Consider the following 15,608-nt stretch of genomic DNA (forward strand, 5'->3'; position numbering starts at 1 on the left):
TACAACTTATTGATCTCCACATCTAACGAAATATTTTACTAACCTCCCCCACCCTCCTCATGTCGTTCAGTGTCACCTGACAATATTTCCATTTTTATTAACACTCAACTGTACACGGAAATGTTTTTTTTTTTCAATTTAACCTACAATCGAAATAAATCAAAAATTATAAGTAGGGTTGTGACAGGCAATCCGGACCAGCGTGCAATTCATACCACCCTAATTTCACTTAACCTAATTGATGTCAGTGGCGTCGCTAGTTCGGGTGTCATTCAGTGCGGCTCTTCGTGGTGTCACCCCCCAAAGAAATAAAGTATATATATATATATATATATATATATATATATATATATATATATATATATATATATATATATATATATATATATATATATATATATATATATATATATATATATATATAGACAAATGGGTAAAAACTGCTCCAGTAATGTCGGAGGGGGGAGGGGAAATGTCGGTGTGGAGGGGGGGGGGGTAATGTCCTTCCACTGAAAAATCAAATATTTAATAGTAAATATGCGAGATAAAAACACAAGATATTGTCTTACTATACGAAAGTTCGGGGCGTTGATAAAACGACCAAATTAAACTTTTAAGGATCTTAACTAAATTAGAATGATATTTAATGGGTTTTTTGGAAGAATTGTGTTTACTATAGTATTATTCGACAGAGCATCATTAAAACAAACCGGGAGTGATCTCCCCTAAACTTTCTCGAATATTCTTATATAAAATAACAGGGGATGGGAACTCGGGCTATAGCCATGATTTTTAATCCATTTTAAATACTTAAAGTTTTAAAAAAAAGAATAAATTCTCGTAGACAAAAGAATTGCACACTAAGCGAACGCCAAATAAAAGAGTGCATAATAGTGCGCAATATTATTAGTACTTTAAAAATTTACAATAGTTTTTTGAGAAATCGGAAGTAGCGTAAATTACTACTTCCGGTCACCGGAAATTACTCAAAATTTAACAGAAGGTAGAGAATTAGATTTTTTACTAACGTGTGAAATTTCATTAATCTATCTGAAATAGTGCTCAAGTTATAGGCTTTTGAAAAATTCAAAGTAGGAAAAGTACCACTTCCGGTTATCGGAAATCGATCAAAAGTTGATACGTATCTAAGATTTTGATAAAATACATATATATTAAATTTCATAAACCTAGCTGAAACGGTACTTAAGTTATCGTGTTTACACACGGACACACACACACACACACACACAGATAGACAGACACACAGACATACGGACAAGATTGCAAAATTATGTTTTTCCGTATCAGTGAGGTGTAACACGTCGAGATTTGTAAAAATCTCGATTTTTTTTTGCACGATTACAAGACTTTCTCTATACTTCGTATATACGAGAAAGTAAAAAAACCAGAATGATCTCAACTAATCTTTCTCGAGTATTCTTATATGACACTACTGGGGATGGCATATTTTTAAATCCTTTTTTAATTACTTAAACTTTTCAAAATAGAATAGAATCTCGTAGAAAAAAAGAATTGTGCACCATGTGAACGCCGAACAATATCTGTATAATAATGCGTAATATTATTAGTACTTTATATATTCACTTGTGTTTTTTGAGAAATCGGGGATCGCGTAATTTACTACTTCCAGTAAACGGAAATTACTCAAAATTTGAAACAAAGCAGAGAATTAGATCATTACTTACATGTGAAATTTCATATAGCTATTTGAAACAGTAATCAAGTTATAGGCTTTTGAAAAATTGAAAGTAGAATAAGTTTCACTTCTTTTTACCGAAAATCGCTGAAAAGTGGATGCAGAATTACAAATTTAGTATATTAATTATGTATGAAATTTCATCAACCTAGCTGTAACGGTGCTCAAGTTATCGTGTTCACAGACACATTTTCAAACACAAACACAAACATACACACACATACACACACACAGACATACGGACAAATTTGCAAAACTATGTTTTTCCAACTCAGGAAACAATAATACATCCTCCATACTTCCTATACGAGAAAGTAAAAATATGATCAAAGTATTTAAACCGTAAAAAGAAAGCACCTACATAAAACTCAAATATAAAACTGCACATTCTTAAAACTGTTGTATTGATCGGTGTTCTGAAACAGACGAACAATCTATCAACTTTACAAAACACGAACTAGACCCACACAAAACAGCTGAGATATACATACAAATTAACAAGCAACATAAGAGAAATCTTATAATTGTGTGTTGAGAATTGAGTACACCTCGATAAGGAAGACATTACTTTGGTTGACAGAAAACATTGATTTGAAAAGTGGCGAGGAAGATGAAGAGTGCACATCAATCCTACGGGCGACTGAGATAGCTGACACCCATTGGAGAGATAAAAATTTATTGCAGCCCAACGCGCTGAAGAACCTTGAAAGAAAACAATAAATGACACTACACTTGCCCCCTTGCAACGACGAACCACACAGTAAGTGTGTGGTGTTCTGCTCAGAGGTGTAGCGACCCCTCCAAGCGCCCGTGGAGAGCTTACAATTTGGCGCGACCCCCCTCATAAATATACATACATTATATATATATATATATATATATATATATACATATATATATATATATATATATATATATATATATATATATATATATATATATATATATATATATATATATATATATATATATGTTTATTTATTTATTTATATACGAGAAAAATGGCCCGTTGAGGAAGGATACAACGGGCGCTAGGTTGATAGTGACGTCTATTTTCTCTAAACAAAAACCAAAACCAAAATCACCACCTATCCATAAATGATTTCACGTTTGTTTGAAGACTTTTATCTTTCCCTTCCCGCTGTCACACGTCACAAAAAGTCAGACCCCACTTTTAAAAAGACGTCACAACTCAGGCAACATTATGTCTTTTAAAAACACCGATTACGGCTGAGCATGTGTTTGACCACACTATCCTTAAATTTTGCCGAGGACACAGAAACAATTGAACTCTACTTCACCTGCCCCGTGTTCCGCATTCACATTTTTAAAAAAAATCAATAGGCGCTATTATTTCAAATTAAATTATATCCAAATTGGTCAAAACCTTAATCAAACAAGCAAAGGTTTATTTAAATAATTAAGGCCTAAAATAGTTTAGTATTGAAAGTCATTATTGGCATAGATTCTAGATCTAGATAGAGCTAGAATCTAGATGAATTCCTTTTATTCTCAAATTAAATGTTCTGTGACTGAATCTAAAATGCAAAGAGTTACATCAAATATTTAAGGACTAAAAAAGTATAATAATTATTCGTTTGTGTATTTATAATTGTTTTTATTTATATCTAACTAATTTTGGTTTGACTTAGATTCCAGATCTAGATCTATTTTGTGCGTTCCCTTCTTCCGACATTACCCCCCCCCCCCCCCCTTTGCTAGTTACGTCTCTGATCAGCAGTCTCAGTACAATATACAAAAGCCAATTATCAATACCAAATTTCAATAATAAGTAACGACTTCTATCGTAATTCTACCACTTCGTGATTTGTTCTCTAATGTGTCAACAGCGTGTTTTTGAACGTCATCAGGTATCTACAAAGTAAACAAATGACATTGATAACTCTATAAAAAAAGGGAAAAAAGTTGGTACCTGTTTGCTTTAGAATACAGATTGTTTTTCTTTTTTCTTCATATCACTACTGTTTGATAAGTTGTTGCGCATACTTATTGTCACAAAGGGGAAGACATTATTAGATAAAAAAATGTTATAACTACTTATGAGTGAGCGATAGTTTAAGGGGGAAGGCTCCGGTAAAAAAAACTTTTTTAATACTCGTTAGAAAACAGTTATTTCTATACAGCTTTATTAAGATACATCCGCAAATGCATTTCCACTAAAAAAATTGGTGAAAAAATCTTGGTAACTATGACAACAGCGGCCATCTTGAAAAATTAACCCCTTCGTAGGTTTTCCACCATTCATAAAATATTACATTTTAAGCCCAATAAACAATCAATTCATAATCTTCTTCCATATTTTGGGGTAATCAGCTAAAAATTTTAAGTGCATATCTTCAAACTAATTTTTTATGAATTTTCAAAATTTGTGTCCGTTCAAAACACTAGTTTTAATGCCCCAAAATTCCCCAAAGTTAAGTGTTGAACTTCTTAGTGCACTGGATCAAGACTGAAACTTATTATGAATAACGCTATCTACCTTTGTTTTAAGTTATAGAGGTTTTGAACTATTTTTATGTTCACACTTCTCCCATGGATACTAAACCTACTACACCAGATTTAATACAATCTTTTTTATAAAGAAAAAAATAATTATTAAAAATGGATTAAAGAAACGATCGAATAATTTCTTTTTAATTTCAAAAGTGGTTTCTGGCCTTAAATTCTAAAACATACATAATATAAAACACAATTAGATAAAAAAAATAAAAGATGTTTAACTTTGTGTTGAGTTAAAATAGTTTGGCCTCTTCGACCCACGGTAAACAACGACAAATTGATGACGATCAGGGGCAAGCACTCGATAAAAATCAGGACCAAATAATTTCGCAGTTATCATCCCTATTGCTGTATGTAGTCAAGTCTTAATACCGTTTGTACAAGTCGCCCTATGTATTTTTCATAGTGCAATCCTAATATATAAAAGGCCATGTGCGCTCTTCTCTCTCTCTCTCTCTCTCTCTCTGTCTGTCCGCAAAATATTTTCGCCGGACATCACGTCAGAATCGGCAGCGATATATGGATACCTTTATACGGACTTTTGTTGAAAATAATATGTTAGATGTTTTAAAAGTGTAACCACATTTTTATTTAAAGAAGAAAAATAAAAAATAAAGGCGTATTCGAATGTAGAGAAACAATATTATTTATGCAACCGGAAAAGTGTCTAAACTTGGGAAAAGAACGCATTTAACAATGACGTCGCTTATTGTTTACACTAAAAAAAGAGCACGAAACTGATGACGTCATATTCCGAGTTTAGAATAAAAAGAAATGAACTATTTCATTAAAATATGATTTAGAGCTATGTACGCTATGAAATGTATACAATACGATTTTCTCAGCCTAAACTTAAAAAAATTATTTTATCTATTTGGATTCTAGATCTAGATATTCTAGATCATCTAGATCTAGAGATTCTAGATCATATAGATCTAGAGATTCTAGATCTAGATGATTTATAAAGCTAAGTTGTCGGGTGCCCGATAGGGCACTTCCCGGCGCCGCAGGCGCTTCAAATTTGGCAGGATCTTGCCTTGGGGCGACAGAACACGGGGGCCGGTTGGCCGAAAAGTCTACGATGAGTGGGTCAAAACTGACCTCGACTGACCGGCGCCTTATATGGGCGAATTAATTAAGCATTCAAATTCTCAATGTTTTCGAAAGCCTAAGCGAAGCTGGGCAGCATGCCTAGTAAATAATAAACTTAAATAATGTCATACGTTGATGTCGTCGTGCTTTGGGGTGAACTACTAAGTGGCTAGACATGAGATAATGGTAGTATAGACCCTCTCACTTCATAGCTATGGGACACATTACAGGTCAATTACAGGAATTGTTGCTCGGAGTTTTTGGTGAGTTTGCTTGGACACTGGTCACTTACAGGAATTGTAGCTCGGAGTTTTTGGTGAGTTTACTAGGACATTGGTCACGTACAGTTTTTGGTGAGTTTACTAGGACATTGGTCACTTACAGGAATCGTAGCTCGGAGTTTTTGGTGAGTTTACTAGGACACTGGTCACTTACAGGAATTGTTTGACTGCTAAAGAAATGTATATTTGTAACACTATTCCTCTAGATTAAATGGCGATTCGGTGGGTAAAATATTACTTTATTTTACAAGCCTAAATGGAGAGATGTGTTTGAGGGTTAATTGTTTTTAGATTTTTTATTGCATATTGGAAAATATGGGCATTTATGAACATCCGGGGCATTTTGAGAGAATCTGTAGTTTTAAGAATCTTGGGCATTTTGTGTTTCTGCGGCATTTTAGACAACGCCTACTCCTGTCAGGCAATGGTGACCACGCCTACTGCTGACAAACAGATGATGACCCCGCCTACTCCTGTTATTAGTTATTTGACAACGATCACGCCTACATCACTCAGCCAGCTGATTTCAAGGCCAACTCCTGTAAGCAGCCCAATGACTACGCTTACGCATCTTTGCCAATTTATGTAAATAGGTTGATAACCACGCCTACCACTTTTAACCAGCCTACCATTGTAATTGTAACTCGCATACCTTAAAGCAATCTGATGACCACGCCTACCCATCATAGCCTGTTGATGATCCGCCTACTAATGCAAATCAGTTGATGACCACACCTACTCATGTCAATAATCTGATGACCACGCTTTATTCTATAAGTCTATTTAAGACAATAATTACGACTACTCTTACCAGTCAGTTAATGGCAACGCCTACTCCTATAAACCAGCATATAACCACTCCTCATTCTAGTTTATGACTTGAATCAAATACATTGAGCACGTCAAATGACACTCAACAAACGACAACATCAACAGCACCAAACAGCGTTTTAGAAACAGATTTGCCTGCAGCAGACAGCAAGCTTTTCGCTGCCGTCAACTCAGAAATAAAACAATGTAGTTGTAAATGCACAAATAAACAGACAACTCCCAATATTTCATTGAATGTACCTCATTTCACTCCCCCTTGGTCACGTCACCCTCGTAAAATAACATCACTTTTCTGATTGCCTCTCCCTTACATTTAAAATGTTTGATTCTTGCCATAGGAATCTTTAGTTTTTCTATTTATTAAGAGCTAGGTCGATATTTATTTTATTTTTCAAAAACGACTAGTAGCTATGGATAAAACAAGAATAAACTCCTTTGTATATAATACATAGTTTAATAGTAGTCCAAATAAGCATGTATCCTTGATTTTGATAAGTTCAATTGAAACAGGAGAGCACTAAAAATATTTTAATAAAAGTTGCCGAAGTCTAAGAACATGCATACACATAATAAACAAACAGATATTACAAATGAGGTGTTCAATTTTTGGTTGAGTCAAAATAGTTTGGCTTTTTAGAACCACGACGAACAGCTACAAGTTGATTAATATCAGGGGCAAGCACTCGGTATAAATCAGGTCCAAATATTTTCGCAGTTATCATCGCCATAGCTGACTGTTCGAATCTGCAAAAACAAGATTTAAAACAGACGGGTACGCTAATATATATATATATATATATATATATATATATATATATATATATATATATATATATATATATATATATATATATCACATATATATTAATGCTGTCATTTAAACTTTTAGGCCAGCAACGATGACGTCAACTGACCTATGACATCTATGATCCTTGAACTCGCCGGCACACATCCTGACCTTTTCAGGTGGGATGACAGGACATACACACTGTGGCTCAAGAGCGCACCTGGCCCATGGCTCTAGAATTGCCCGGATGTTAAATTTATCCTTCCTGTACACGGAGAGGCCTGCAAGGATCTGAGGGAATATGTTGAAGGCACAAGGCTCCTCTCCAAAGTAGTTGAAAGTCTGATCATAAAAAGGCATTGTTAATATACTAGTTATAGTCGAACAAAGTTCATAAAGTTAATCTCGCACTAATTTAAAACTCGTCATCACCTTATCAATATAGTTCAACAGTAAGTTCACTTAGCTCTGAGGGGGTAATAAAGCTCACGTTAGGAAAAGTAAAGGTGGCTGGGCATATTGCTGACCACACTATCCCTTCATATGCCAAGGTTACAGAAACAGGTGACCTCTTCTTCTTTTGCCCCAGGTACCGTCAGGTTTGAAAAAGGAACTTTACTTTTACCTGTCTCCTACACCAAAGTGGTTAAAAACCTGATCATAGTTATTACTATGGGGTGTCGCACTTTCCCCCCCCCCCGCCGCATTCACTCCACTCCCATCCCCAACCCCCTCTTTAGTGCTGCCCTAAACGTACGTAGTTCAATTGGTGGAAAATACACCAAACTTCAGTATACAACTGTGAAGTCATAAACAGTAATGCAACTTTCATTAAACATTTATTGTAACAAAAATTGGGATGAGGGTGAGGAGTAGGAACAGGCTTAGGGGAGTCGCATACCCAGCTCACCGGTATCAGAGTGTGCAGGGGTATCCTGGCCAGATTATCATACCGGAAGATTTGGACGCCAATGTCCCACCCCCTGTCCAGCACCTGCTTGATCCGGTCTGTCCATCTGATGGAGGCGTCTTGATAAACCAGAAGTCTCCTAGCTTTTTCGAAAGCAGCCTGCGAAGTGTGGACACATGAATAAAACCGTGGATTCAAAATAACTAAAAGTAATTTACTGGAAGGGTGTTGCTCTTTACTAAGGGTCGGCGTGGTCGAGTCGGTAAAGCTCATGGTTGCTAAACCGAAAAGTCTCGAGTTCGAACCCTCGGGCAGATGAGGCTCGTTAGCTGGGGAAAGCCACTCTTCTAGGAGAGACAACTCCAAAATTAAACAACTGCTGCCTTGTAGTTTGTTCTTGGTTGGACAAAGGCTATGGAAGCAAATCCAAAAAGAAAAGCAGGCTAAAATCGGAGTCAATGGCCTCAATGGCGCATAACCAGTGGACACGTATCCTTAATTGTGATGGAGGCGTGGTCGAGTCGGCTAAAGCTAATGGTTGATAAATTCGAAAACGTTACGAGTTCAAAACCCTCTGGCAGATAAGTCTCGATCCCTTCCAACACTAAAAATTAAGAACGAAGAAGAAGAAGAACTCTTTACTAATGTAGACGCAGGTTCTAAAAATGTATCATTCATATCTACGTATACCGTTAAGTGGAAGCAAACATGTTCAATATCCACTTTGCATGAGTCAGCAGAAAAATAATTATTTAGAAAATGTCTACTTTTTACTTTCTCGTTTACAGAGTATAAAGGAAGTACAGTAATCGTAAACAAAAATCAAGTGAAATTTTGACAGTTTTCATCGTTTTACACAACAGTACTTCATCATATACGGAGTATAGGGGACTTATTTTAATCGGGCTAAAATCTAAATCCAGGTTTATCAAAATCTTGGAGTTTTACGCGTCAATCAGTCGGGAAAACTGAACTTTGCTATTTTGTCTGTATGTCTGTGTGTGTGTGTGGATGTGTGTATGTGAACACGATAACTTGAGTACTCTATAGCTAGATGAATAAAATTTCATATAAGTATTACATCCAATTTGTAGTTATGTGTCAACTTTTCAGCGATTTCACGGAAACAGAAGTGGAACTTATTCTTTTTTTGGTGATCAAAAGCCTGTACCTTGAGTATTGTTTCAGATAGACAGACGAAATTTCACACATACGTATAAAAGATCTAATTCTATGCATACATTAAAATTTTGAGTAATTAGTAGTACTTTATGATATTTCCGATTTCTCGTAAAATACAGATGAATTTATAAAGTACTAATATTCCCCACTATCATACACACTTTCTCCACTATCTTACGTGTTGCATTCATTATTTGGTGAAGGTCTGAACTCTTCATTTTATCGAATATGTGATGCCTATTGCAAACAACATTTGCTTCTTTAGATTTTCCTCTGTCCGTCTATATTTTTCGATGGTTGTATCTAGTTTTCCATATGGCTTATTTGATGGGGCTTATCTGGTCCTAAAACTTTTAGAATCGTGCGTCTGAGTCAATAAATACGCGTTTACACTTTCAGGGGATGGTTGCAGATAGTTGGACTTCAAAATTGGTAGTGGGGGTAGGACCTTTCGATACTAGTCTTGTGACTACTTTACGATCTTGAGCTTCAATCACTTGGTTTGAAGCTTTGAGCTCTACCTCTCTATCACTCGACCACCACCATCATCTTTTCTCGTTCGTGCCCAGGACACATGGAGCAGATGAAGTAGAGTTAATCTGCTTCAGATATCTCGGTATATAAAGGGATAGTCAGAATTATCCCCAGCCGCCTTTATTTTCCTCATGTGAGTTAGGTACCCATCTGAGCTGGTTGGACTCAGGCACATTCCAATTACTGGATCTCGGATTCGAAATCGAGACTTTCGGGTTAGCAGTCAAGCTCTTTATCGATAGGCCAAGCCGTCCCTTTACCATACGTAGGGCCTATACACCCAAAGAAAACGTAATGTCCTCTAATGACTAAACTTGTTAACGATATTGTAAACAGTAACTTACTCTTATCAGCAGAGGTTTCCAAGCATAGCAATGTAATTCTCTGACGTGGGCTGGAAATTTTTCGTAGGGAAATGTCACAACTTGACACCGGCAGTGTTTTTCTGTCTATGTTAAAAGAACCAAAATGTAAATACATTACAGAAATAAACCGGGAGTGATCTCCCCTAAACTTTCTCGAATATTCTTATATAACATGGAATATAGACATGATTTTTAATTACTTAAACTTTTAAAAATAGAATAGAATCTCATAGAAAAAAGAATTGCGCACCAAGCGAACGCCAAAACAAAATATGCACAATATTATAAGTACTTTATAAATTTACATGCGTTTTTTGAGAAATCGGAAATAGCGTAAATTAGTACTTCCATTCAACGGAAATTTCTCAAAATTTAACAGAACGTAGAGAATGAGATCTTTTACTAACATGTGAAATTTCATTTATCTATCTGAAATAGTACTCAAGTTATAGGCTTTTGAAAAATTCAAAGTAGAAAAAGTACCACTTCTGGTTATGGGAATCGTTCAAAAGTTGATACGGATCTACGATTTTGATAAAATACTTTATGAAATTTCATTAACCTAGCTGTAACGGTACTCAAGTTATCGTGTTTACACACGGACAGACAGACAGACAGACAGACACACAGACATACGGACAAAATTGCAAAATTATGTTTATTATGTTTTTCCGTATCAGTGAGGTGAAAAACGTCGAGATTTGTATAAATCTCGATTTTTTTTTTGCACGATTACAAGTATTTCTCTATACTTCGTATATACGAAAAAGTAAAAATGCGCAATTGGAAAAATGTGTAAACAGAAAATTGCGCAAGCTGAAAATTGCGCAAATACAAACTATTTATAATAATGCGCTTTACTTTTGTCCTATTTCGTGGAAATATGTTCTATTATGCTGCAATATGCATGTGGAACAATATTTTTTGTTATCTATTAAAGCTCGGTTTAAAAAAATAACAATACCTCTAAAGAAAAGCGTGGGTATCTTCCTAAATATTAGTAAAGATATCCAATAGGTAATAAAATGTCCCACGCTTTTCTTTATAGTTATTTAAATAGCTGTATTGGTATAGATTTAAAGAAAAAAAAAATTTCTTCTTTTTATTGCATTATTGCATAAAAGCTTGTTATTAAAACGTTTTTGCAAGCTTTTATGACAAGCTTTTATTCAATTACATAAAATCTTTTTATTAAAACGTTTTTTATGAATTTTTAACTTGCTTTCTTTGTCGTCAGTCTGTCGACAGTCTCTCGCCAGTCTAGATCGAAACGCCTGAGCGAAAAATTCGGGCACTTCTAATTGACGGATACAGTTCAAATCTGGAACGTGGGTCAAGACAATGCAATCTGACATTAAATTTAACTTAATTGGATGCCTAATTAATTTTTATGATTTAATAAAATTTGTGTCCACGTTCGTTAGGTGCGCAATGGTTTTTAGTCATGCAACTCAAATGTAAATTTGAAATAAACCGGGAATGATATCACCTAACCTTTCTCAAATATTCTTATATAATACTACGTGGGATGGCGACTCGGGTTATAGACATGATTTTTAATTACCTAAACTTTTTAAAATAGAATAGAATCTCGTAAAAAAAGAATTGCACACAAAGTAAACGCAAAACAAAATGTGTATAATAGTGTGGAATATTATATAGTAATTTATACATTCACATGCATTTTTTAAATTACTACTTTTGGTCAAACGGAAATTACTCAAAATTTGAACGATGGCAGAAAAGTAGATATTTTACTTATATGTGAAATATCGTTTATCTTTCTGAAACAGTACTCAAGTTATAGGCTTTTGAACAATTAAAATCGAAACAAGAATGCACGAAAATTAAAAGTTCCAATTACTGTTACTGGAAATCGCTGAAAAGTTGATACAGAACTAGAAATTTGATATAATACTTATAAATAAAATTGTATCAACCTAGCTGAAACGGTACTCAAGTTATATTGTTTACAGACACACATTAACACACATACACACACTGACGTACGGACAAAATCGCTAAACTATGTTTTTGCGACTTCAGGAGGTATAAAACGTCAAGATTTGTACAAATCTCAATTTATTTATTTTTGCATGATTACAATACTTTCTATATATTTCGTATACAAAGAGTAAAAATTGAAGTACTGAAAACAAATCTTTAAAAAACGTTTTAATAACAAGCGTTTATGTAATAATGCACTAAAAAGTAGAAAATAAACTATACACTACTATTTTAATAACTCTAAAGAAAAGCGTAGGCCTCTTCCTAAATATTGGTAAAGGTATTTAATAGATGCTAAAGTTATTTTTTTTTCTTCTAACTTTTGAATCTACTTTCCTTAGTTTTCAATCTCGTAAATACAGCTGGTTTACGTAATGTTTACTCATCCATTCGGATGTTTTTATAATTAGTATATCATTAAGTAATTTTTGTATTAAAAGCCCCATCGACTCACTATGATCCTCTGCTCCTCTGTTAAACCAATGTCGAAGAGAACAACGGTGAAATTGTTGACACGAGGATACACCGTCTGGTGCAGGCTATAGAACATGTCCTGCATCTCGTCGTAGTGATTGGAGGAGCTGGCGGACACGAAGATGACGTCACTCTCAGGGATGGCCTGGCCCATGGAGAGGATCAGACGACGCTGGTGTTGGGAGAGCGTCAGGTTTGGTGACGTCAGAATGTCCAGCAACCGGGTCTCGGAGTCAGGGTTCAAAGGTCGTGAACAGTTAGATATACAAGCACCTGTTGATTGCATTTTACACATACTGGTTTCATACCTAACTTAACCAAACCAAATTTTTATCTTTTTGTACGGTTAACTTCAAGCCCTAAATGTGATTGGACTTAGTTTTTACTTTCTCGTATATACGAAGTATAGAGAAAGTCTTGTAATCGTGCAAAAAAAAATCGAGATTTTTACAAATCTCGACGTTTTACACCTCACTGATACGGAAAAACATAACTTTGCAATCTTGTCCGTATGTCTGTGTGTCTGTCTGTCTGTCTGTCTGTCTGTCCGTGTGTAAACACGATAACTTGAGTACCGTTAAAGCTAGGTTGATGAAATTTCATATATAAGTATTTTATCAAAATCGTAGATCCGTATCGACTTTTGAGCGATTTCCGATAACCGGAAGTGGTACTTTTCCTACTTTGAATTTTTCAAAAGCCTATAACTTGAGTACTATTTCAGATAGATAAATGAAATTTCACATGTAAGTAAAAGATCTAATTTTCTACCTTCTGTTAAATTTTGAGTAATTTCCGTTGACTGGAAGTAGTAATAAACGCTACTTCCGATTTCTCAAAAAACTAATGTAAATTTTAAAAGTACTAATAATATTGCGCACTATTATGTGCTTTTTTATTTGGCGTTCACTTGGTGTGCAATTAATTTGTCTACGAGATTTTATTCTATTTTTAAAACTTTAAGTATTTAAAATGGATTAAAAATCATGTCTATAGCCCGAGTTCCCATCCCCTGTTATTTTATATAAGAATATTCGAGAAAGTTTAGGGGAGATCACTCCAGGTTTATTGTGGTTTGTTTTCTCATAATGGATATACCTTGCAATGAAATTACTAAATTTGAAAACATATTAATTTAAAATTTAGTAAGACTAAATCTAATATATATATATATATATATATATATATATATATATATATATATATATATATATATATATATATATATATATATATATATATATACATATATATATATATATGGAGAGAGAGAGAGAGAAAGAGAAAGAGAGAGAAAAAAGATAATGTAGTCCCAAAAAAAATTTGACGCGGAGCCTTTTTTCTAGATCAGACACTATACAGGCCTACATCAAATCAAAAAACCTCATTTTGTGAGTAAGGATAGAATAAATGACTTTATACCTCGTGATTTGTTACTGCATGTGGTAGAGAATAAGATCCGAGGCGCGTCTGTGTCCTTCGAGATAATTTCATGAAGTCGTGCGATCGAATCCCTGATGGTCACATCATACAGCACGGAGTTGACCACTGGTACGTAAAAATAGACAGTTTGAATGCGTTTTTATCGTCGTAATTGCAGAACGCACTTTGTGTTACTCTTGAAATAAATTGGGGGTTAGGTGTTCACTTCACCCCTACCCGATGGATTAAAGTGTTTCCATGGAGAGGGGCTTATGAACAAGTGACAGCACTTGTAACCATTTTACCTAACTAAGACCAGAATAGTTTTATTTTAAAATACCTCTCTCTCTCTCTCTCCTTCTCCCTCTCTCTCTTTCTCTTACTTTATATACATTTTTATTTACGATTAACAAACGTGATGTTATATATATATGTATATATATATATATTTATATATATATATATATATATATATATATATATATATATATATATATATATATATATATATATATATATATATATAACATCACGTTTGTTAATCGTAAATATAAACTTCATGATGTTGTAGTTACCTTTTGAAGAAATCAAGTAGCTCTTGTGCATGAGTGAGTGGAATTTGTACAGCAGAATGACAGTAAAAATTAGACAAGTACCTACAATTGCACTGACGGCTGAATGTTACCGAAAAGAAGAAAAAATAAACCATTAAACAATAATTTTGCTTTATATATGTAATTCGTAATTTTTAGAAAAAGTTTTTAGTAAAATGATATTTCATGTAAGAAACGTTTTTCATTATCAATACAACTTACTTTTCTTGGAAAATAAATTATTCTTCATGTTTGAGAAAAGAGCAGAAGTTCCGATCCTTAATACACCCATAAAAAATTAGATTCCTTGTAATATATTTTAAATTAAACACACCCACAAACGTAGCTTTAACATTTATTTTATTTAAAAAATGCGTTCCCCTTTGTTTAATGGTTTAAATATGCACAACAACTTATCAAACAGTGGCGATATGAAGGAATAAAGGAAAAAAAAATCTGTATTCTAAAACAAACAGGTACTAATTTTTTCTCATTTATTCATAGGGTTATCAATGTCATTTTTTTACTTTGTAGATACCTGATGACGTTAAAGAAAGCGCTGTTGACACATTAAAGAACAAATCACGACTTCAGAGAATTACGATGAAGGTCATTACTTGTTATTGACTTTTAGTATTGATGTTTTGCTTTTGTATAATTAAGTATAGATACTGCTGATCAGAGGCGTTGCTAGGAGGGGGGCTGTTGGAGAAAGGGAAAGTACAAAGTAGATCTAGATCTAGAATCTAGGTCAAATCAAAATTGATTAGTTAAAAATAAAAACAATTATAAAAACACAAACAAATAATTGAGTTTCTTTATTAAACTACTTTAGTCCTTAAATATTTGACATAAATCTTTGCTTTTAATTTTCACACTCACACATCATCTAA

At 34.1% G+C, this 15,608-nt stretch overlaps 1 protein-coding gene across 1 annotated transcript; it reads right to left on the reverse strand.

Annotated features, from left to right (window-relative positions):
* Nucleotides 1-6,909: 6,909 nt before the first annotated feature.
* On the reverse strand, nucleotides 6,910-12,986 carry LOC131946299 (uncharacterized). The gene is made up of 5 exons (XM_059306991.1): nucleotides 12,681-12,986; nucleotides 10,199-10,303; nucleotides 8,139-8,297; nucleotides 7,356-7,570; nucleotides 6,910-7,185 (listed from the first exon to the last, which is right to left on the reverse strand). Exons 1-5 carry the CDS (start codon nucleotides 12,984-12,986, stop codon nucleotides 7,041-7,043), a joined length of 930 nt encoding a protein of 309 aa, XP_059162974.1. The 3' UTR covers nucleotides 6,910-7,040.
* Between the last annotated feature and the right edge of the window lie 2,622 nt (nucleotides 12,987-15,608).

The sequence above is a fragment of the Physella acuta genome, unplaced genomic scaffold (genome assembly GCF_028476545.2).
Source record: "Physella acuta isolate Inbredline_101_S28 unplaced genomic scaffold, ASM2847654v3 ptg000550l, whole genome shotgun sequence".
In the NCBI taxonomy this organism is placed as follows: Eukaryota; Metazoa; Mollusca; class Gastropoda; family Physidae; genus Physella; species Physella acuta.